General features: G+C 47.1%; 3 protein-coding genes across 14 annotated transcripts in view; all 3 read right to left on the reverse strand.

Moving 5' to 3' along the window:
* Nucleotides 1-26: 26 nt before the first annotated feature.
* cradd (CARD and death domain containing adaptor protein) lies at nucleotides 27-2,526 on the reverse strand. The gene is made up of 2 exons (XM_015013819.2): nucleotides 2,056-2,526; nucleotides 27-984 (listed from the first exon to the last, which is right to left on the reverse strand). The coding sequence occupies exons 1-2, from the start codon at nucleotides 2,381-2,383 to the stop codon at nucleotides 653-655; spliced, it is 660 nt and encodes a 219-aa protein (XP_014869305.2). The 5' UTR covers nucleotides 2,384-2,526; the 3' UTR covers nucleotides 27-652.
* Nucleotides 2,527-3,308: 782 nt separating this feature from the next.
* Nucleotides 3,309-9,668, reverse strand: socs2 (suppressor of cytokine signaling 2). 6 transcript variants are annotated; one of them, XM_088003346.1, is made up of 4 exons: nucleotides 8,092-8,708; nucleotides 7,799-7,991; nucleotides 6,543-6,724; nucleotides 3,309-5,833 (listed from the first exon to the last, which is right to left on the reverse strand). In XM_088003346.1, exons 3-4 carry the CDS (start codon nucleotides 6,667-6,669, stop codon nucleotides 5,370-5,372), a joined length of 591 nt encoding a protein of 196 aa, XP_087859472.1. In that variant the 5' UTR covers nucleotides 6,670-6,724; nucleotides 7,799-7,991; nucleotides 8,092-8,708; the 3' UTR covers nucleotides 3,309-5,369. The 6 variants fall into 6 exon arrangements, with proteins under 6 accessions (XP_087859472.1, XP_087859474.1, XP_087859471.1 ...); XM_088003348.1 differs by lacking the exons at nucleotides 7,799-7,991; nucleotides 8,092-8,708 and adding an exon at nucleotides 8,767-9,668 and having other exon boundaries at nucleotides 6,543-6,697; XM_088003345.1 differs by lacking the exons at nucleotides 7,799-7,991; nucleotides 8,092-8,708 and adding an exon at nucleotides 8,719-9,667.
* A 277-nt stretch (nucleotides 9,669-9,945) lies between these two features.
* Nucleotides 9,946-23,230, reverse strand: part of flncb (filamin C, gamma b (actin binding protein 280)) — a 37,793-nt gene continuing 24,508 nt past the window's right edge. For 2 of the 7 annotated variants that reach the window (XM_088003332.1, XM_015013822.2), the window contains 21 exons: nucleotides 22,270-22,459; nucleotides 22,174-22,197; nucleotides 20,737-20,984; nucleotides 20,222-20,314; nucleotides 19,810-19,909; nucleotides 19,571-19,711; nucleotides 18,947-19,075; nucleotides 18,673-18,846; nucleotides 18,373-18,534; nucleotides 17,999-18,202; nucleotides 17,775-17,927; nucleotides 17,102-17,224; nucleotides 16,725-16,982; nucleotides 15,759-16,028; nucleotides 14,438-14,575; nucleotides 14,139-14,254; nucleotides 13,932-14,064; nucleotides 12,874-13,050; nucleotides 12,589-12,807; nucleotides 11,031-11,237; nucleotides 9,946-10,960 (listed from right to left, as the gene is read on the reverse strand). In XM_088003332.1, the coding sequence (XP_087859458.1) occupies nucleotides 10,773-10,960; nucleotides 11,031-11,237; nucleotides 12,589-12,807; nucleotides 12,874-13,050; nucleotides 13,932-14,064; nucleotides 14,139-14,254; nucleotides 14,438-14,575; nucleotides 15,759-16,028; nucleotides 16,725-16,982; nucleotides 17,102-17,224; nucleotides 17,775-17,927; nucleotides 17,999-18,202; nucleotides 18,373-18,534; nucleotides 18,673-18,846; nucleotides 18,947-19,075; nucleotides 19,571-19,711; nucleotides 19,810-19,909; nucleotides 20,222-20,314; nucleotides 20,737-20,984; nucleotides 22,174-22,197; nucleotides 22,270-22,459 (3,447 nt within the window). In that variant the 3' untranslated portion in view covers nucleotides 9,946-10,772. Of the gene's footprint in view, nucleotides 10,961-11,030; nucleotides 11,238-12,588; nucleotides 12,808-12,873; nucleotides 13,054-13,931; nucleotides 14,065-14,138; nucleotides 14,255-14,437; nucleotides 14,576-15,758; nucleotides 16,029-16,724; nucleotides 16,983-17,101; nucleotides 17,225-17,774; nucleotides 17,928-17,998; nucleotides 18,203-18,372; nucleotides 18,535-18,672; nucleotides 18,847-18,946; nucleotides 19,076-19,570; nucleotides 19,712-19,809; nucleotides 19,910-20,221; nucleotides 20,315-20,736; nucleotides 20,985-22,173; nucleotides 22,198-22,269; nucleotides 22,460-23,230 lie in introns of all 7 variants that reach the window. The other 5 variants (XM_015013826.2, XM_015013821.2, XM_015013832.2 and 2 more) reach the window with 4 other exon arrangements.

Raw genomic sequence — 23,230 nt, forward strand, 5'->3', positions numbered from 1 at the left:
ATTTTTCTGATTCACACAAACTGATATTTTGTTTTCATAGTAAATGTTTATTTTCTGCAGAAAATTCAGATTTAAATTAAGTTTTCAGCTGTTTTCGCCCGATCGGAACCAGAAGGTTCGGCCGAACCGCCTGTCCACCTTAAGTCCCGCAGAAAGCGGAGGCTCTTCCGGTCCACGTGCTGCTCTGTTTTTAGTCACAGAGCTCCGGTTCCGTGAAGGAGTCCAACGGGTTTTCCAGAATCCAATCTGGGTCGACTTCCAGGAACAACTGGGAAAAATGAGAGAAAACACGAGGAGGAAGAAAAACATCCTGATAGTTTTTCCCTGCAGGTTCCAGAACCGGCGGTGGTTCTGGTGCAGCTCGTTCCGTCTCTGGATACAGAACTCTCCTCCGGTTCCGGATATGGTTCATTAATGACTGAAATAATAAATCTAATTTTGAGGATAAAAACTATTTTTTATTGATATTAAACTTTAAGTGTCTTCTTTTTTGTCTGCTTTTGGATTCCAGATAAAACGGACCGGTTCTTTTCCTGGTTCCAGAATCAAAAAGTTCTGACTTTGGTTTCATTATTCAGTCAGTTTATGGGCAAAGTGTTCATCTCTTAGTTATGGACCGGCCCGGTCCGGGCCAGCAGAACCCGGTCCAGTCTCATCCCAGCACCGCCTCCTCCAGGACAGACGGGTGGAGGTCCGCGGCCTCCAGGCTGCGCAGCAGCCGCCCCACCGTGGCCCGCCTCCCGCCAGCCCGCCTCCACAGAACTAGGCCGTCCAGAACCGCCGCCCCGGTGTTCAGGCTGTGGTCGGACCGGCACCGGTACACTGCTTCGGCGGACAAGCCCAGGTCCAACAGAACCGGCTCCCACTCGGCACCGAGTCTCTGCGCCAACCTGGACAGCTCCCGGTCCGAAGGAACCCTCTGCAGAACCGAGTCCGGAATCCGGGAGGCGTCGCCATGGTAACGGGCCGTAACCGCAGCGCCGCCTGGGAAACATGGAGCCCGGTCCAGTTTATTACAGAACTTTTCAGCAACACGGAAGTCAAAGAGCTTTACGTCATAAACACATCAGTTAGAAAAATAAAAGCAATAAATCAAGTTTTCATGTTAAATTTAATTTTAAAAAGTTTCAGAAAAATAAAACTGGCGATTCAACTTATAAAATAGTTAATTTGTTACAAATCAAATTAAGGTTATTAAAGGAAATGTATTAAGTTATCATGTTAAAAAATGTAAATTAATTAAGTTTAAACCTTTTCTGAGCAAATTAAGCCAGCATGCCTGGGTGGGACCCATGTAGGGGAAAGGAGGGCTGACATATGGGTCCCATATGGGTTTGTCCGCGGGTTCCACGATGGCCCCACATGGGTTTGCCCATGTGGGGCCACAGCCCACATGGGCCCTACATGGGCAAACCCATGTGGGGCCATCGTGGAACCCTCGGACAAACCCTTATGGGACCCCTCCTTTTTCCCACATGGGGCCCACTTAGGCATGCTGGCAGGGAGGTTATGTCTTCAGAACCAGTTTATAAAAATATTCTGAGCTTTGGTTCTGGCTCCTGTTGGTTTTTTAAAGAGACATGGAAATGGACCGGAACCGGGCCCAGCAGAACCGTGAGGGGCGGCTCTGTCCCAATCTCGCTATTTTTCCCCAACTAAGGAAACATTTTCCAACAAAATGTTTGATCATGTTAGAGCCAAAGCGCAGCTGCAGCTGCAAAGGCAGCAGAGGTTCTGATTGGCTGCTGGAAACCAGGGGTGGCTCCTTCACCAATGCAGCCCTGGGCGACGAGCCCCCCCGGTTCTCCACTGAACCTACATTTATAAAAGATCACTTCATCTTCCGTCTTCATCTTCCATAAACTGATAAAAATCATATCATTTGTTTTGATTTTAGATTATTTAAAAATATTTATCCTGATATTATTCTCAGTTTCATAAAGTCAATGAAGCCGGGCTCAGGGCAGAATCGGGTCAGGTACAGAACCTGGAGCATTTTAAGTTAGAAAAAACAACAAAAACAGCTTCTCGTTGGTTCATCACATTAACTCCCACCTGAAAGCCCGTTTCCGGCTAAGTTCGGCTCTGGCGGCCCGGTTCCGGCTGAGTTCTGCAGCTCCAGCAGCAGCCGGTCCCGGATCCAGCCGAAGTCCCGCAGAGCCTCCAGGAAGGCACAGAAGGCCCGCGGGCCGCGGTTCGGCAGGAGGTCCAGCAGCTTCAGGTTCTTCTGCCGGTTGGTCAGCTGACCCTCCACCTGCTCCACCTGGGCCTCCGTCAGAACTCCCTCCTGGTACAGGAACGGAACGATGGTGTCGCTGATCAGCAACTGGTCGGAAAGCTGCACCCGGAACTTCCGGAGCACAGCCCTGTGCTCCGGCTCCATCCGAACCTGTTGAACCGGGTCACTAACCCGAACCAACTGACTGGTTCATTCAGAACCAAAACCAGTCTCCATAAACTAGTCTCGACGGTACCCGCTGCTAACTTCTACAGCTCCGTCCGGTATATTATGCTCGATTGGAAACACGAAAGCGGAACCAAAGTTTTTCCAGCTCTCATAGAAAAATGGCTGTTCATCAAATAAATACCAATGTAATAAAAAAAAAGTTTGTAATTTATTGTTCGATTATAACTTAATGTAGAATGGTATGAATTGACTAAATCGGCTTACATTCAATACAGAAACAATTTACATATGAAGTAAAATAAGGGAGTTTCAGACGGACTACTTTCTGCGGAGGGATCATTAGAAATGAAGAAATTTTGGAGGTAAAAAATGTGGCCGATCAAAACTACTTAAACTATTCAAATGTGCTAAAAGTTCACCTAGGGCATACAAAAGCATAAAGGATTACATACATTTAATAATGTAAAAAAATTGTGTTCATGACTGCGTCACATTTTTAAGATTAAAACAGTATTCCTATTTATAGCTAATAACAGTTTATTAAACAGGTGAAAAGAAACTGATAAAATAATCAAGCATGTAAAAGTTTAGCTTCCAGCAGGCGGCGCTGCAGCTCCAGATGGGTGAAGATGTGAATAAAACACTTCAGAACCCAACACCACCTCATTCTTCATGACCGATGAACATTTCCATTTCCCCCGTAGGATCTGAAATATATTTTTAATTAACTTTAATTAAAAAGTTTATTTTATATTTGTCTGAAGGAAAAAAAAATCTTAAGCAGACATTTACATTTAACTGTAAAATCCTGAAAATTTCACCTTGTTTCCAGAGGTGGAGACTCGCTTTTATCCAATTTGATCCAGGAACTGGGACGAGCTTAAACAAGACAGGGGGCCAATCAGGAAAGACCAGCATGCTCTTTATTAGAAAACAAACTTAACAGGAAAAACTGATATTCAAGATCAAAACATCCCTCTGCTCTTTGGTTTAACTAAACTTTATCATAAATAACCACTTTCAGGTTTTTTTTACTGAATAAATGAACATTTGTCTGAATGACTGTTGGTCATTTATCAAAGATTTCAAATCATCCTAATCTATCCCAGGCTGCTGGGCTTGTAAAATTTTCATTTGTTTAACCATTCGATCGTGGGACAAAGATAATATTTAAGAAATATTCCTGAACAGAGTCCATTTAGCTGTGTCACCATGACAACCATCCTGATCCCGACCAAACTGAACCTTGAGCCCGGAGCTGCTCTGGACCGGCTCGGATCTCAAATAAGCTCCAGGATGTTTTATGGTTTAATTCTCGGCAGGAACATGTGTGGTGTTCCTCAGGGCTGGATTCTGGCCCCTTCTCTTCTCAAGGCATGACTTCAGCAAATCATTGAATTTTTAAAAACACAGATCATTTTATCAGGAACTCTGAAACAACTCACCTCCATTCAGTTATTTATAATTTTTAAATCTGCACACTTTAAAAATTCACAAACCAATAAAAAAAAAAAAACAGATAGCGAGCGACAGGAAGTCACTCCCAACTTCATCTTCCTGCTTTAGTTGAAAACTTCTGATGGAAAAAACCTGAACTGTTTAGATTTCAAACCCTTTATGATGCTCCACGTTTATCAAACTGTTTTAATTTATCACTGATTTCTAATAACTTTATGGAAGCTCAATAATTTAGCAGATTCAGGTTTTGATTTCCAACTCTTTTCCAAACATTTTTCTCTGCTGCCTTCAGAAGGAGCTGAAGCTCCATTTTCAGATGAAACTCAAATTAAACTGTTTCTTTAGAAAAGAGGAAGCCAAATCCACCAGCAGGTCAGAGGTCAAGTAGGAACAGACAACAGCTCAATGGCTGATGTTTTCCTGTAATCTGATTGGCTCACAGCTCCGCAGTACTACAGGTTCAAAGTCTACCGAAGCCTGAAGGGGTCAAAGCAACCTCTCCGACGTCACCATCGACACGATTGTTTACGTCAATGAGAGCCAAACAGAGTCACGGCCGGCCGACAGCCAATAAGAGTGCTCCATTCCTGCTGTTTATCGGGCCGCTCGGTTCTGGACGGAGTTCACCGAGTTCTGCCTCCCACAGACCTGCTTCCAGGGATCTTGCAGGACCGGCTTCAGGAAAAATACCCACACACTTCCTGCTTCCCTCACTTTAATGTTCTGATTCAGTTTTTATCAGAACCGGACTGAAGCGGACCGAACAGAACCGTCTCTGTTTCAGAAATCCCCTGATATAAAAAATATTCTCACTAATTTTAATGTCTATAAATGGAAATTTGATGGGGAAAAAAAACAAGGAAATTCAAAATTAGATGAACTGGTTACCATGGTAACACACACATCAAAAATAACATCAAAGTCGGAAAATATTTTTCAATCTGGTTCTGGTGTGATCCTGAGCTGTTCTGAAGGAATTCTGGAAAACAGGAAGTGACATGGTGCCTTTAATCATGTGATCAGAGCTGCAGCCAATCAGCTTCCAGAAACATTTTTACAAGAAATCAAGTTGTGAGCAGAACGAAAGCAACTGTTTGGTTCTGCTGAGACCCGGTTTGCTGAGCCGTGGTTCTGTAGGAGCCAGAGACGATACTACTGGGCTCCACCACAACCAGGCCTGGTACCGATCAGGAACGTTTCTCCAGAACATCCGAGGAACAGCAATAAATATTCTCAACAACCTGAGCAGGCGGTTCTGCTGCTCTGACCCGTCTCCGACCCGTTTCTCTTTGGGTTTCAGTTGAAACAACCGATCCATCCGTCCGTCTTCCTGACGTCAGGAATCTGGAAACCTGTTCAGGAATCTCCAGAACAATCAGAGGAATTCTGCTTCCCGTTACCATGGAGATGGGAGAAGAAGCCGGACCAATTCCCGGCTTCGTGCAGAGACACACGGCCGGTCCGGACGCCATTGGACTCAGATGGGACGACCTCTGGACGACCTCTAGACGTTGTAGGCGTAGTCCGTCAGGTAGTCCTTCAGCCGGTTGGGGATGGGCAGGTCCTGGACCCGTCGGGCCGACCGGTTGATGCCGATCCGACACAGGTGCTGCAGAGACGGGACGGCGGCGTACACGGGCCTGGTGAGGAGCAGCTGGACGGTGCCGTTGGGGCCTGGTGGCGCAGGCGCGGCCCGGCCGCCGGACCGGGACAGCTGGACGTAGTGCTCCACCAGGTGGACCACGCTGTCGAACTGCTTCAGCTTGGGCTTCACCAGAACCACTGAGTCCAGTTTGAACTTCCCGTGCCGGAACTCGATGCGCAGGTTGGTGGGGCCGGCGGACGTCATGGCGGAGATGGTAAACAGGAAGTCCCTCTGGGAGCTGTCCCGCAGCAGGAAGCTGCCCTCCGACGAGTTCTGAAGAATCTCTTTGGCCTCGTTGGCTGTCAGGCCGCCCCAGTACCAACCTGGCCCAATCAGAACCAGCAGAACATTTAGCACCTCCAATTCATTAAAACCACAACACGGATGGTCAGCGGCTTCAGAACCACCCGGACCGGGACCAACACTCAGTCTGGGTCAGCAGCACCATCACAGAACCTATCTGGAGCCAAACAGGACCAGAACCAGCAACATTTACACTGAAATCACCAACAAGATGATGAGTCTAGTTACAGCCAGTGTACTTCATACTATAAAAATCATTTTTTATATTTTCTTCTTCTCTGGTGGATATTTTTCAAAATGGCCGCCACAGTTTTAATGTACAATATGTTTGCACTAAAATCAGTTGTAGTTAATAGCTACAGCTAAGCAACAAGTTAAGTACGCTAATTACCAATTTGCTAAACAAGAAGCTTAGCAATGCACTGCTAAATCGCTAAACACATGAAAAATTAGCAGAAGCTAACACTAAGAAACTAAATATAAACAGGAGGAGTGACCACTAAACCACTATGCACTAAAAAATTACCAAGTGCTAATGGTAAGTATACTAATATTTAGCAGAAGCTAATTCTAAACCACTAAATACATGAAAAATTTAGCAAAAACTAACACTAAACTGCAAAAACATAAAAAATTAGCAGATGCTAATGCTAAACCACATGCGGAACATCTGGAGTTTATTCTGTGTTGGAAACATTCCCAACCAGAGCAGGAAGTTCTTCCTCCCACCTGTCTTCCTCAGCTCCTTCATGGCCGAGGCGACGCGGCTCTCGTCAGACTCCTCGGTCCGGGCGCCGTCGTCGGCTCCTCTGGCGTCCTCAATGGCTTCCTGGGATTCAGAGGACTGGCAGGTCATCGGACAAATCAGAAAACCGCCAAAAAACCTGGAAAGGTTGGTGGGAAGTGAGCGGCTGCAGAAGAAGACAGAAACAGGCGGTTTTGGTGCCATCAGGACTCTGGGAACACTCAGATTAAAAATGTCATTTCTCTGGTCTGCAGCTGGGACATCTGAACAGAACCAGAACTTTGATCCATTTATCACATTTAGACATTTTCCTGGTTAATTCTGTTTTTAATGTTTCATCTGAGTGGCTAACCGGAGATCAGCTTCCAAAGCTTTCCACTAACCACCATCACAGAACTCCTCTGCCGAACTAGAGGAGTTCGACAGGTCAGCCATAGCCACGCCCACATTTAATTAAATATTAATTTCCTGCCATTTAATTAATGAATAAATTATGCATTTATTTAATTTTGGTCCTTTGATCCCTCCGTAGCTCAGTAAGGCAACAGTCATCTTCAAATCAGAAGGTTGTGGGTTTAATTCCTGCTTTTTCCATTTCCTGTCGAGGTGACCATCAGTACCACTGGTTCAGTTTGGTACCATCGGTTCTGGCTGGTCAGTGTTCTCACAATGTCAGCCTGGATCAGTTGGGTTAGTTATTAGTTGCTGGTCTGCAGGTTCTGCTGCATTAATAATTAATAACTATATAATATTTATATTAAAACAGATTAATGTTTGCTAATTTCCAGATTAGCTGCTGGGAATCCTGCACAACAACAAACTCCAGATTCCCTGAAGTTCCACTTCCAGTCGTGGAATCCAATCTTTTTGGAAAACTGCTCCTGGATCAGCTGGGAAAAATCTGGATTCACTTGGAGGAACCAAGAAACATCTGGAAAAGCTGTGGTTCTGGAGCCTCCCTCCAGAACCAAATGATCCAAAATGCTCAGATCCTGGTTCTGGTTCTGATCCAGTCCTGGACCAGATCACAATACAGTTAGTTTGGTGAATCTGCGGGAAGATATATATGGAACAGAACAGAGGAATAATATCCCTTATGAGCATTATTAGACATTGGATCTAAGCAGGATCTAATAATCCGGATCCCAGGAATCTGCAGGACGGATCTGTTTGCTCCGTTTCTAGAAAGTCTCTTTATCCGGTTTGTTATCCAACATTCCTGCAGCCTGACGCAGCTCACCTGCTGAGGAAAACATTTGAGTGAGGCGGCAACACTTCCTGCAGCAGAGATCCTGACTCAGGATCCCGACTCTGGGATTCCAATGGATTCCTTGTGTTCCAGAGGAGTTTTTCCAACAAACACCAACAGGAAGCCTCGTTCTTTTAGCTTTGCATTCAGACTTTTCATGTTTGGGTTTTTTATCCACAAGAAGCTGCAGATGAACACATGAATTTGGTCAGAGAGCAGATTCAAAGAGTCTCCAGTTTTGCTCATATGAACTTTGAGAGGAAATCAGATCAGCAGATTCTAACCCAGGCCTGGGCATTCCTGGTCCTCGAGGTCAGGTGTCCTGCAGCTCTTAATGTCTCCCTGGTTTAACACACTTGAATCCAACAGTTGAATCACCTCCTAAGTGCAGTTAGTGTTAACCTGGTAACCAGTAAGTGTTAACCTGCAGCTGTAAGGTGAGACTCGTTCCCTTTGTTTCCTGTGGGAAACCAGAAGCTGCTTGGAGTTTTTCTTCTCTTTGTTCTGACTGGGAAAACAAACTGGAAAGAGAAGCTGGTTCCCACTGGAAACCAGGAGGTGATTCTCCTGCCTGCAGATTAAAACTCAGATTAAAAAGCAGAGGAGAAAAAATAACAGAAATATATGAATAAAGGAACTAAATCTTCCTTAAAGTTGCCCAGAACTGCAGCAGCTTTAAAACTGCAGGAAGGGAAACATCAGAGTAACGTTCCTCCTGGCAGCGGTTCGGTTTTATTGTGGTTCGGTTTTAAACAGCAGAATCTAAGAATGGACCGAACCCGAACAGGAACATCTGCTGTCTGTGCTGGTTCCGCCCAGAAGCCTCGGACCGTCGAGTTACATTTAAATGAGAAGCAATTTAAACGGAGTTCTGCAGGACGGTCTTGTTGTACCTGAGTGGTTCTGCTCACCTGGAGAACCGCCCTCCTGTTACCACCTGGTGCCCAAATTGGACCCACCTGCCGGGGAGGTTCCGATCAAGCCGCCCGCTAACAGCTCCGGGTCCTCCGCCACCAACCCGCCGTCATGCCAGCGGAACCGGGTCCACACCTGCAGACTGGGTCCGGACGCTTCCGAACCTGCTACGACTGTAGAACCACTAATGGCGGCTGCAGCCGACCCACGAGGGGCTGTAGGTGGATCAGAACCGGTAGTCCGTCACGCAGCTCCCAGCAGCCGAACCCAGAGTCCGTGGTCCTGGTTCCGAGTGGAGCGGCGCGGCAGACCGGAGCTCCATAAACAACAACACCGCAGGTTTCCAGGAACTTTCCAGGAACACGGTCACGTGACGCCCACACGCGTACATTTAAGGTGGACCGTTTAGTTCGGGCCTTCCGTCTCTGTGAGGACCGGACCGGGGTTCTAGCCCGGCCCGGTCCGCAGGGCCCCCTGATGGACACTGTCCTCAAGATGAACAGATGTCTTCAGTTAAAGAACCGGAACCGAACCGGGCCTCACAAAAACAGGAAAATCACACACACACACACACACACACTTAAACAAATACACATTCACCTGTTTTTCTGTCTGTGGGGACCTGAACGGATATGGTTATCTGCTGGGTCCCTTAAGGCTGCGAGGACATTTCTAATGTTCCCAACATTATTGACCTCGTCCAAATACCAGTGAAGTGATTCCAGGAAGAATTCCCGTTGTCCTTCTCATTCTTCCGTTTTTCTTTTTATCAGTGAATGAAGTGAAGCAGGAAAAGATCTAGATCTTCCAATTGAATCGTTCAGCAAGTCTCTGATTCTCTCCAAGCAGAAACTGAACGATTCTTTTTGAATCATCTGGGTCGGTAGGTCCTTAAACAGTCTGCAGACAGTTCGCCGTGTCTCTGCTGCCCCATGCTGGTCGGAACCAACTACGACATGACTGGAGTTGATCTCAGCTGGAGTTTGATTACACAAGAACAACTCTGGTTCGATTTGAATGTGAATGACCGGAGACCACTCCAAAAGCAGGTAGTCAAAAGCAGGGCATTCTGGGTAAATGCTACCAAATCAGACAAGCTAGCCTTGCGCTAGTAGGAAAAATGGCATTTTGCCAGCTGTAGGTTCTGTCAATGTAGGGAGAAGTTTGGTGATTCCTGAAGGAGAAACAGCAAGGAGCAGAAAGAGCGGAACAGGACTGACATGGAGGTTGCAAAGGAAGTTTATTATGCCTGCACAATGTCACCATGACGTAGGTTTCACTCATACAAAACTACAAAATGTCACTCCAGTACTGTGTTAAAACTCAAAGGGAACCGGGTGACGGGTCAGACCCGGCTCCTTTCACCAGTAAGACCATTTCAAAGAGAGAATAAATAAAAAGTCACAGCACAGTTTGATGCATCAGAAGAACCCAAACATCTGGAAGTCTCCAGACAGATCCAGAAGAAACAAGCGTCTGCTGTTGAAAGCTGCAGAGCCAGTTCCTTTTCCAGTTCCAACCTTAAAGCCAAGACCTTCCAGATCAAACTGCAGCATGGACGTTACGTTTTAAACTGGAGCAACTTGGACAGAGCTGGACCTTCTTCCAGGCTGAATCCTGACTTCTGCAGAGTATAAAATCAAACAAGAGTAAACTCTCAGCTTCGTTTGGAGGAACCAGGTGGGTTCCTGAAGGATGTTTCCTGGAGAAGCAGGTCTGAGCTTTGGTTGGCTGCATGGTCATCAGACACATCAGGTTCATCTCTGCCGGGCGCCGGCCCGGCAGAGATGAACCTTATAATGAAGAGTCCTGCTGCAGTCAGCAAAGACAAGACATTTCACATCCTGGATCGTCTGATCAGCAGCTGAAGCAGTTCAGGTTGAGTTCTCCAGAGGCGCAACAGTCAGGATACAAGGCACCACATTGCGTCACATTGCATATGGTAAGCTGATATAAAAGGTTAACATTTGCTGCAGGAGGACAAACATGAGAAAATCCAGGAAGTGGAAAGTTTTCAGTGCCTGGTGGAGGATGAGATGTAGCAGAGTCTCTAAGGGACGATGACATGGAAAGGACTTCCTGGGATGTTCTCATCCCCCCACTTGACGATGAGGATGTAGCTGCCCTGCTCCTTCACCGTGTACGTCACGTTGTACATCCTGTTGCCCATGTGCTTGACGTAGACCTCCTCGCAGGGCGTCTTCGGACCGTGAACCCCAACCATCAGCATGTTGGTACCTGCAGAACAGAACGCCATCAGAGACGTCCAGCAGAGTCAGGAAACCGTCTACTTTGCCTCAGTTCTCACCTGCTTTGCTGCAATCCACTGTGAACGTGTTCTTCTGACCGATGAAGGCTTTGGAGAGGCCGGCGCCGCGGGAGACGACTTTACTGGCGTCGGAAGAGAACTTGGGGAAGGAAGCGAAGGCCACACCCATCGCTGACGTCTTGGTGACAGTTTCTACGAGAACAGACGACGTTTCGTGGAGGTTGTGACCTCCGGACAGGCGAGGTCCTGCAGGAAAAGGAGAACATTTTACTCTAAGGGAGAAGGGAGATCTCCTACTGCAGAGGAACTGAATCAGATCTGATGGTTGGAAAAACTTCCAGACTAGAAGGAAACCTCGTTATGATGGGACCCATCAGGAGATCCATAAGGAGCCAGGGCAGTCAGGCATGTTACAGAACATTTCTATCTGTGGTACAACCGTCTTTCCAGGTGGAAGAGGTTCTGGAGCCAATGGTTCCCAAAGTCCTGATCTATCTTCCTCTGACGAGGCCGATGATGTCAAAGGTCGGCTAGCGGACCGACTGATCTGACACTAATCTGACAACCCAGCTCATATGATCCCAGTTCATCTGTTGCAGCACAGCAGGAAGCTTCTGAGCAAAGAACATCTGGTGCGTTTAAGCATCAAGAGTTCTTCTAGATCTGGTTCTAGAGAACTGAATATTTGGTTGATTCTAATCTAGCTAAATATTTAATTTACAAACTGAAACCCTAACACTCTGAGAGTCTCTGAGACTCGTCCCAGCTAAATGTTTAGCTGATCTTCAAACTCACTTGCCGATAAGCAGAAGTGGACTATCAAAATAAAAACTGGATCTTGGTGAGCGACTGAATCCTTCAATGCTGATGTATCACTGCTTCCACGTCATTATGAACGTCTGCTTTAAAACGGCTCATCCTTTGTTTGCAGATGAAATGTTCAAGAAACAAGAAAAATAATTTATGATAAAGAAAAGACAAGAATTGATTCAAAGGCTGGAGTTTATAAAGAGGTTCAGGAGACCCAGATTTTATTTTGGTGGTCTGGTTATCGGCAGGTGAATTTGCGTTTTAGCCAAAGGTTTGGAACCATTGATATTCTGGAACCAGAAAAGCTCTAATTCAGTGCTGGAGCCAGTCTGCTGGTTTCCTGATCTGGAGTCGTGATTATTTCAGCTCAGTAAAGCCCAGAAGTTGATCTCCAGAACATCCAATGTTCTCAGTTGGATCAGTTGGATAGTTGATGTCCAGCTGGAGCCTCTGGATATTTCTGGTCGGGATGAATCTTAAAATTTGGTGACACACTGGTTGTTTCTTTCAGCTTCTTCAGATGCCGTTTCCTGGTGCGAATACTGTAGTAATAATGTATAAATCAGATCTTGTTTTTTTAAGTTTGAAGTGAAGCTGCTTCGAGGAACGGTGTACTATCTTTAGCAGGGAAACATCGGGCTTCCAGAGAACAGGAGCACAAAGGCAGCTTTGTTCAGGGAACATCAGGGAACATCAGGGAGTCACGCTCTAACTGGGTTTTTCATGAAGGGAAAATCCAGAAACCTTCAGATCACCACAAACTGACCTGAGAGGACTGCTGACCCACCTGACACTTTGGCTTTGAACGGGCTCCCCACAATGTGCTGGGGTCCCCCATACTTGATGGAGATCAAGTAGCTCCCTGGAGCCATGGGGGTGTAGGACACCTTGTAGCCCTCGGGTCCCTCCTGACAGTCCATCTTCACCTTCGATGGTCCATCGATGGTCACAGAGAGCGCTCCAGCACCAGCATTGCAGGTGTTCACCATGAACTCTGATGCTACACCTGGACAAACACAGTTTGAAAGTCTGCTGCTGTTTACAGACATGAGTATAATCATACGGTGTGTACCTGTGGTTCCTCCTTCCAGTCCTGGACCAAAGGCAGACACAAGGCCTGGATCCCCAACCTGTCCCGGTTCTCCCACTCGGATCTTGAAGGGACTGCCGGGAACGTGGCTGCCATTGAAGCGAACGTCTATGGAGTGAACACCGTTCTCCTTGGGGATGAACCTGATGGCGTGCTGATCTGCTGAACACAGAAACAGAACCTTAACAGAACAGTTCTGTTGTTCTGGAGCCGTCTCAGGGCCACAAATACATGTTCAGCTCAGGAAGACGTTGTGAAATGTGAGAAGGTCAGACGTAAACACTGTGGTTCTCCAGGCTGTTCTGGTTAAAAGTCACTTCTAAAATAATCTAGAAGAAAAACAACCGTCTCATTAAGGCTGCAGTAAAACTAGTCCAGTTCAGTCCGCTTCAATCCAACTCCAGTATGTCTCTCTGTCTAGTCAAAGTCCGGTTCTGTTAGTGAGGTGTGAACACTAATTGACCTCTGACCTCTGGTCCTCCAAACTTTGGTCTGGGTTCAGTTGAATGCCAAGCGGAACAGAAACTGCTCCAAATGCAGGAAGTGGTCTATAATGCAGGGCATTCTTGGTAAATACAACTAAACCTAACATGCTAGCCTACCACTAGCAGCAGAAATGGCTCCTGGTCTTTAGCCAAAAACTAAAGAGAAATCCTCCAACCACTAAAATCTGACGCCTCCATTTTAGTTTCCATTTAGTGAAGAAGGAAGTTGCTCTCAGTGTCTTCAGAGGCTTTTGTGTCGTTTCCGTCACCCTGTGGGGTGCAGCGCCCCTATAGGCCAGGAGAGGAACAGGTTGGTTTGACTCAGAACCACAGCAGCTGGAAATGGAACAAATGTTGATGTTTTGGTTCCAATCAAACCAGGTCTACAGGATTATGAGGGGGGAAACTGCCTTTAATTAGATATTCTTTTGGAGTTGATATCGTTACCTTCTCCCAGTCCTAAACTGACCACATATGATGTTGAATTTGCTGCACGCTGACAGCATTGTCCCTCCTGCTCCTATGACTCTCCAGGTTGGACAATTTGGCTCTTACCGCTATCCAACTCGGTGATGTAGCACTCCTCTGTGGCCCCGGATGGAGTGTGGATCTTAGCATCTATGAGGCCTCTGGCTCCATTCAGCTGCACGGCGAAGGAGGCCTCCTGACCCACCTTCAGTCCCATCTCCTGGGCGAACAGAGGACCAATGTGTCGGTACAGAGAACATGTTTCTCCTCCATCTGGTTAGAAGATGTTCTCACCTGCAGGCTGGTGATGGTTAGGTGGCGGGCGTCATCAGACAGGCTTGCCACGGGGACGATAAACGGAGAATCCGGGATGTGTTCGTCATTGAACTTAATGGAAACCTCATAATCACCTGCAAATTCCAAACAGAAGGATCCTTAGTGTCTGGTGGTGATCCTGAGGGATCTACTCTCTCTAAATGTTCCTACTATCCAGCATGTTCTAATCTCTCCAAGGCGACACCCATCAGGCTGTGACATGCTGCAGAATCAGCCTGAAGTTCATAAATCTGACCTGAGGTCTGCTCCATTCTTACCGGGCTCGTGCACCACGTAGGAGACGCCGCAGGATCCGTCCTTTCGGTCTTCAAAGGTGATCTCAGCTTTGCTGGGTCCTTCCACAGCAATCGACAGACCGCCAGCTCCAGCTTCTCTGGTCCAGATGCTGAACTCAGCTGCAGAAAAAACACAAGCGCTCCATCACGGCACAGCCGCAGCTTCCCAGAGCCGAAACGGGACTTTCTCATGGTACGGGTGCAGAACTTGGATGCTACTTTCCAGGAAGCTGCAGGGCACTGAAGGCTGAGGTGGGCACCGCTAGCTACAAAGGTAGGTGTGCTAATGCTAATTCAAAAACACTAATCAGGATTTCCTCCAGTGTATTACAAGCCTGGCGGCCCGCCATGCTTTACTAGCCCCCCTTGCCAGGCCAAGCATTGCTTGTTTTTGTTTTTAGAAAAATGAATAATCCAAACAAAAAAATAATAACTTTTAATAAGAATTTAATCTGGATTGAAAGCCTCTCTGTTGCTCTCAGTGTTTTACTGGCAGAGCAAATTTATTTCTAAAAGATAAGAGAATATTTTAAAGCCAGGGGAGGAGACCAATCACACAGCTGGCGCCCCGGCGCTGCTACTGCTTTATCTCTTAAGTTTACCTGAGCGCAGATTGCGCGCGGCTCAAACCGGACACAGGTTGACCTGTATGGATATTTCTAGCAACCTCCTGGTGGAATGATTTTTCTTTGAGGTAAGAGTTTAAACCGCGCTGCGCTAGCTCTGGTTGCACAGCTTTATGTGAACCGCATTAATAACTTGTAGTCCCGTTCAGAGATGCGTTGAGGGAGCAGTGAGAATGATTTATCTTTGTGAACAAAGAATTATGTGCAGTTTTTACATCTCAACACGCTGCCCCTGAGGGCCTGGGGGCCTTGCTGACTTAATCTGGATTAAACAGAAGTGCAAATAATTGATATTCACTTTAATTGTATTTTTTGATTTGTTGTTTTTAAGACTAGTTGTGGGTTTAAATAGCATCTCACTGGCAATGGCTTCCAGTAACATATAATTACCCAGTAATATTTCCTGTCAACTTAACATCTAAGAGTGCTAAACATCCTGTAGGATATAAAGAAACCAGAAAACTATGCTGCAAGTTCTAAAATGTACATTGTGTATTATATATTTCTATCAGTTTTTTTCCTGCAGAAAAACAGAAGTTAGAGAAACGAGACCCAGAAATGTTTTTCTTCCAGTAAATATGTATAGAAGTGTAACCGTCAATGATACAAATGTTTTGTGTTTTATGATGTAAATTAATAAAAATCCACATTTTACACCAACGAAAGCTAAAGCCTACCGGGTAGTCCTGCCACACCGCGGTCCAGTCCGGTTCCTCCAGCTCGGACCTTGTGGGCCCCTCCCTCCCCCAGGGGCCCCACCGTGAATTGGAAGGGGCTCCCAGGGACGTGCTGGCCCCGGTACTTCACACTGACAACGTGAGGGCCCATCTCCTGAGGGACGAAGCGGACGCTGTAGGTGCTGTCCTCTCCCTTGATGATCTCTGCGTCCTCCGTCTTCCCGCTGGGACTCGTCACCTGAGCCATCATCTCCTGGTTCGCTGCCTCACCTGAGGGACACAGCAGGACGGGGACAGATGGGGGACAGGCGGGATGGGAGGACAAAGACATCACAGGTCATCAGCTGGGTGGAGCGAAGAGAAACCTAAATAACTAATTTCTTCTTCAGCTGCGTTTAGACTGGCGGTTCTCTTTGATTTTTATTTTACATATTAATTATGTTTTTGCACAACTGCTTTATTTTTCTCATGCAGAAATAAAATATATATAAATATAGTAAACACAGTTAGTCCAGGTGGTAATGAGTAAAAATAAAACAACTAATATTTACTCTACCAGGTTGAGGCTGAATTAGATATTTATATTTTATTAATGGGACAAAAATATTAACAGCTTTATACACAGTTTCATATCTTCACCTTCCTAAAATAATGGCCTGAGTCTATTTTTTACCAAAAATTATTAATGCAAAAAAAAAAAGTCACCTCTTCTTTTTTGTTAAAGGATTAATTAGACACAAATAAAACAAGGAAATCACTTTTGGCAAGAAACCGACAGGTCTTTGTTTTAGGAAGGTGACGACATGTTTCTACTGTCAAACAGGAAGAAAACACTGCCCCCATCTGTTCACACTGTGTACTGCAGCACCGATGGGACTTAATGTGCGGTTGGAGGGAAACCTGAGAGCAGTTTGTGGTTAAAGACAGAAGCCAAGCAGCAGCAGGACGAGCTTCAGGGACACACACCGTCCTGCAGCGGCAGGCGGCTTCCGGCTGGCATCCCGCTGAACCCACTCAGACCGTCTCGGCCCAGAAAATCTTCAAACACATCCCTGAAAGGATCTCCTCCGACCTGCGTGCTCTCCTCCACCCGGACCTCCCGCTTGGTCTCTCCGGCTCGGGTCTTGCTGATCTCGGTGCGCTCGGTGCGGGTGTAGGTGTGGCTGCTGCGGGTGAAGGTCCGGGTCAAACGCTCCTGAGCGGAAACCATCTGAAACCAGTTTCCTGCAGGCGGCAGGCATGAAAGGTGGAGGACAGGAGCAAGAAGGAGATGAAGGTGAGAAAGCAGGAGGCAGGAAAGACAGAGGAAGAGGAGTGGAGAAGAAGATGAAGACAAACTCTACCTGGTATTTTCAGGTTGAGGTCACAGGTGCTGCCCACGGTGGCGATGGAGGGGGCCTGCCGCTTCCTGGTGATGCTTTCCTTCACCCGGCCTTCGCCAAACATTTTAACAGTGAACGGACTTCCTGTTTGGAAACATCAACAACGTTAAACTAAACCGAGTCAGAATCTGCTGCTTTAATCAGTTCTGCCAGTTTAGAAACCAACAGATCCCCGTTGGTTTTTGGGTTAATGCATATTTGTGAGTATGTTGCAAATTTTCTGGAAAAAAATGATCAATAACTTTGGGTTTAAGTGATACTAACTCCCACCTGCAGGTGGTGATATTTCTGTCTCAGCCTGACTTGAAGTCAGGTTACCATCCGCGATTAGTGAGGAACAAAATACAAAATATTTAATAAAAAATGTATTAATGAGTAAAAAAAAAAAAAAACACAAAATTCCTTGCAAATATTTCTAAACCAGCATCACAAAAATAAGGTGAAACCCTGGAGGGACTGAGTAAGTTAAGTATAATCTGTGTTTTCAGGTTCTGCCTGTAGGGGGCAGAACCAGGCTTTTTGTCTGATCTGATGCGTTTAAAGGTTGTAACAGCACCTACTGCTCCTGGTGTTTGCTCCGCCTCCTCCGCCCAGCATGCATGTCAGGAGGCAGAGCAGCAGCTTCTGGCTTTACCTGGAACATGCTGGTCAGCGAACTTGATGTTGATGATGTAGTTCCCAGGTTCTGTAGGGCAGTAGGTCACCTTACACGTCCCGTCGTCCACATCCTCACAGTTAATATCCACTTTGCTGGGACCCTCGATGGACAGGCCCAGACCGCCATAACCTACCAAACAAAACAGACCGTCAGAACCGAAACCCCGACCCAGACTGTGAGCAGGTGGTATGCGTCCTCACCGGCATTCCTGGTGTCCACGATGAACTCTGCAACCTCGAAAGTGTGTCCCTCCACCAGGCCCTGGCCGTAAACCTTCACCCTGCTGGCGTCGCCGATCTCTGACTGACCCACCATGATCTTAAACGGGCTGTTAGTTACATGCTTCCCACTTTTCTTCACGCTCACCACATGTTCACCCACTTCTTTCGGGGTGAAGGAGATTCCTGCATGAATGACATATCAGACATCACTTCCTGTGACATGTTGAGAAATGCACAAGGTTTCTGTCCCGTTTTTTCCCAAATCAGATCTATCAAGACGTTTCAGGAACTTTCTTTGCTCCTCAGTGAGAAGACCAACTGTTGAAAATGCCAGGTGAGGCCTGGACAGGTACCGATGTGTCTGTTGGGGAGCCTCTTCAGGAGACACGGCTCTTCATGGCCAGACGGCGCTCTGATGGTTGCCATCAGGCTGCTCAGGTCCGTCTCTGTGATCTTTAAGGAAACGTCTGATGCAGTGCCAACGTTGAGCTGCGACGTCCTCATGGCATCGTCTCCTGAAGAGGAAGCATGAAGGAGTGAACAGTGAACCGGCCCGGTCAGCCAGCAGTCGGTTCATTCTCTCAGCATGGTCCAGACTCAGACTGATTTGATTTGTTTGTGCCAGAAGAGGTTTCCTTGTGGAGTTTCCATACCCGTGATCTTTGCCATAAACGGGCTTCCCGGGATGTTTTTGTCATCAAACTTGACGATGATGCTGTAGTCTCCGGGCGCGGTGGGCAGGTAGGACACCGTGCACGTCCCGTCTTTGTTGTCTGTGCAGCTGATCTCTGCTTTGGATGGACCTTCAACAGCTAGGGACAAACCTCCTGCAGAGAGGCAGAGGACGCACCATGACGACGTTCACCTGCTTCATGTTCAGCTTCCTGTTGACTGAAACATAGAAAACCTGCTTCCTGCTGCTGATACCTTCTCCAGCGTCTTTGGTGACGATGGTGAAGGTGGCCGGTCGGTTCACCGCACCGTGGCTCAGGCCGGCGCCAAATGCCGTCACATGACCGCTGTTGATGGCATCAACATAGAACTGCAGTGGACTTCCTGAAACACACAGGAGGGTAGCAGTTTTACAGAAGGTTCTGGTTCTACTGGAGGTTCTGGTTCCACTGGAGGCTCTGGTTCCACTGGAGGCTCTGGTTCCACTGGAGGCTCTGGTTCCACTGGAGGCTCTGGTTCCACTGGAGGCTCTGATTCTACTGGAGGTTCTGGTACCACTGGAGGCTCTGATTCCACCAGAGTTGAACTTAGCTCCACCCTGCTACAGGATAAGTGTTGTGTTTAAGTGTTGTTGTAACAGGAAGACATGAACCCAAACGGCCCATCCCACTTGGAGTAGAACCAGAACCTGGAGTGTTTGTGGTATAAACTGGTTTCCCTTCTGACCCATTTAGCTGATCTCAGAGAGGATCAATGGTTCCAGGTCACAGTGAAACATAGTTCAGTCAGTCCAACTGGAGCAGGGAACATCCCAGTTCTGGGAGTCGGAACAGTGAACTGAAATAGGTCCAGCGGACCGGAACGTCTGGCAGCAGTTACCTGGGATGTGGCTTCCGTCGTATCTGATGTCCATCTCATGCAGGCCGCGCTCAGTCGGCGAGTATTTCACCATCACCGTCCCGTCCTTGTTGTCAGCGATGTTTGGCCGAGCCGTTCGACCCGACGGCATTCGGACCTCGCCTGCAGGAAACACCAACTGGGTTTTAACTCGTTACAGCGACTGAGACGTTTCATGAAGTCATGAAGTGTGAGGAATGGATGTGGTGTGTGTGTCGTACCTGAGATCTCTCCTTTTTGCACGGTGAAGGGAATAACCAGGCTGAAGGGACGCAGCACCGGCTCCATCCCATCCGCAGCGCTGACCGGATCGTCTGTTGCCTAAACCGGAGCAGAGGGGAGGTGTGTCACTGGTAGCATACTGGGAGCTTTGGGAACGGGTCCAGAAACAAATGGGAGGAAGATGAGTGGCTGGAAGAGTCAGTGGGCCATCACAGCTGGTTCTGACCAGCCAGAACCAAAACCATGAAGAGATTAAATGAACTTAAAGCGAAGCTTTGGTTATTTCAGCCCAGCAGGTTTTCATGCAGCAGCTGGCAGAGGATGGATCAGGGAATCTGGGTTGTTATTGACCATGAGGTGTCAGTGACACAGAGTCGGTCTGCAGCAGCAGATTAACGGCAGCGTTGATACCCAGTGAGGGGAGAAGCCTGCGTAGGGCGAGTAGGGCTGCTGCAACTGAACCTTGTCACATGGTTCTTCGATTATTGGCACAGTTTCACTCGCCTGACGAGAACAAGATGCAGCAGTTAGAGCAAACACAACAGATAGCTGAAGGCAAACACCTAAATAAACCTCCACTCAGGCTGAACTCAGCAGGTTCAGTCAGTAGGAGGCAGATTACTCAGATTATCCACTGAAAACGAAGAAAACAGATAATATTAAACAGGAACTAATTTATTTTAATCAATGTATCATTAATTAAACTTCCAGGAAAAAATGTCTGAAGTTTCCACTGAATGGACAAATGGGTTCCCAGACTAAACCCAACTCAAACTAACCCAAACCAGGACTAACCAGAAAACCCCAACAAGACTAAACCCAACCAAACCAAAATCAACCTAAACCAGGAATAAATCCAACCCAACAGAAACTAGGACCCAACCCAACCCAACCCAAACCCCAGACAGTCTGCAGTTTCTACTCACCACCACGTGGAAGGGGCTGTTGGGAATGTGCTCCCCTCCGAACCGGATAGTGATGATGTACTGGCCAGGTTCTGGAGCCGTGTAGTAAATATCAAATGTCCCGTCGGTGTTCTCCACCACGTCCACATCCAACTCCGCTCCGTCTGGCGTTGACACCTTGCAGGTGACTTTACCTTTCCCAGCATCCTTTGCGTCCACAGTGATGACCGTTTCCTCTCCGATCTGGATAGTCGGACCAAGACCTGAACCTGATGAGGAGAGCAGGGTGTCGTTGCTTGATACCAGCTAACTGTCCGGGACCTGTGGGAACTGGGTTCTGGTTTTCAATCATGCATGAGTCTAGCTAATTCATTTCCTTAGTGTTTTCATTTCTTTTCTGGATCTCGTGTTCATCAAGAAAGGAACTTTCCAAGATGAGCAACTCTGCATCCTGAACACCCTGGTTCTTTGTTTGAAGCAGGATCATTGACTCATAATGTGCTTGTCACACCTGGTTACCGATTGGACAGAGGTGGCTTGTTGATTTGATTTTAATACCGTAGGAAAAATTGAAGATTTGACGGCAAGTCCTACCAAAACCACAGCTGAAGAAAAGACTACGCCTACAATCAGACTCTGAATGTGAGCCAGAGGTGGGAAAGTTACCTTCACCCGGTCCTTCCCAGAGACAGTCTGGATCTGTGTCTGAATCCAGTGAGACGGTTCAGAGGACCTGAAGAATCCAGGCTGGGTGGATGACCAACCTATCTTCTCTGGTTCAGTAAGTCCAAGATCTCAGCCAGTTTGAAGGCGTGAAAATAAGACATTTGTTCCACATTAACTTGTTTGTAAGTGAATCTGCTGGTCTCAAAGCAGACCAGTCTGGGTCTGTTGTGTGACAAGGTTCACACATCAAACCGAGGTTTGCGTGAACCAAGTCAGATTCTAATTCTGCCCGGCAACAGCTGACAGAATCTGGGTTTTATCAGGTGGACCATCTGATAAAATGGTCCACCAGTCCACAAGCAGCTGAAAGTTTTCTCTCAAAGGCATGTCCAAGGCCTGTGCCACCAGCTAGATGTTTTAGAAAGACGAATTTGATTTTTTCCCCTCTGGATTTGAGAAAATCTGCGTGGTTAGAAACAGAGTAATACCTCTGCTCCACCAGCAGGTGGTGCAGCTGTAGCTAACGCAGTTCGATTTCTGTTATGAACTTCTTCTGCTTTTAAGTGACCTAAAACATAAATATGATTTTTTTTCACACTAAGCAGCAGGAAAACTGGAGGAATTCAGAGAACATTTATTCTCAGTTCCTTTGAGTCTTTGTTGTTCATTTGGTTTTGATGAAGCAGAAAAATAAAGAATGCAAACATTTAAAAAGCTGCAGCATGAATTTAATTCCTACAGGAGAACCTGAGGGACTCTCAGTAAAACATCAGCAGTTTGTAGAAAACTCACCCAGTCCGTGTCCCCCAATGGAAACTGAAAGGAAACAACACAGTCAGCAAGACTGAATTTGATTGGTGATCTGAGCAGCGGTGGGCGGAGCCTGACCTGTGACCAAACACTTGCTCGCGTCCCCGGTGGGCACAGCGTGGATCCTGTAGGGCGAGAACGGGATCTCGTCCCCTCCGTACTTGATGGTGATGGTGTAGCGTCCCGTTATGTCCGGTACATAGGACACCGTGTAAGTCCCGTCCCGGTTGTCCCGGATGTTGGCCGCCTTGGGTTTTCCCTCCGGGTCCTGGTTTGACACGGACAGGAAGTTAGCAGACTGAACGGTTTCATCACTGGTCTCGGACCATCAGCCACTGGGAACAGCACTCTGATTGGCTACTGGACTTTGGTAGACTTCAGTTTTTATTGTGGTTCGGACAGAACGAAGCTTCAGGAACATCTCATTTTCAGACATGGACATTTACACACAGAACCTCCAAAAGTATTCACTCCTTCATCCTAAGGGTGTGAATACCTTATAGGACTTGTGGTTGGAGTGAAGCATGAATGTCGGCCTTGCTTTATTCAAGCAATATGAGCAGCTGCTGTGGTTCTCTTTCTCTCTGCTGAGTCAAACCAACCTGTTCCCCTCCTGGCCTGTGGGGGCGCTGCACCAAGAACCACTGAAGGAAACGACACAAGAACCTCTGAAGACACTGAGAGCAACTTCCTTCTTCACCAGATGGAAACAAATGGAGGCGTCAGATTTTAGCAGTTGGAGGATTTCTCTTTAGGCTAAAGACCAGGAGCCATTTCTGCTGCTAGCGCGCTAGGCTAGCACGTTAGCTTTGGTTGTTTTTACCCAGAATGCCCTGCGCTACAGTCTGCTTCCTGCTTTTGGAGCGGTCTCTGCTCTGCTTGGCATTCACATGTGCATTCAAACCAAACCAGAGTTCACTTCAACAAAACCCAGACCGAGGTTTGGAGGACCAGAGGTCAACTAGCATTCACACCTCACCAACTGAACCAGACTCTCTAGGAAAGTGGACTGGAGTTGGATTAAAGCTCACACATGGCT

Source organism: Poecilia mexicana, unplaced genomic scaffold (assembly GCF_051168715.1).
Source record: "Poecilia mexicana isolate PSO_F unplaced genomic scaffold, ASM5116871v1 scaffold_23, whole genome shotgun sequence".
In the NCBI taxonomy this organism is placed as follows: Eukaryota; Metazoa; Chordata; class Actinopteri; order Cyprinodontiformes; family Poeciliidae; genus Poecilia; species Poecilia mexicana.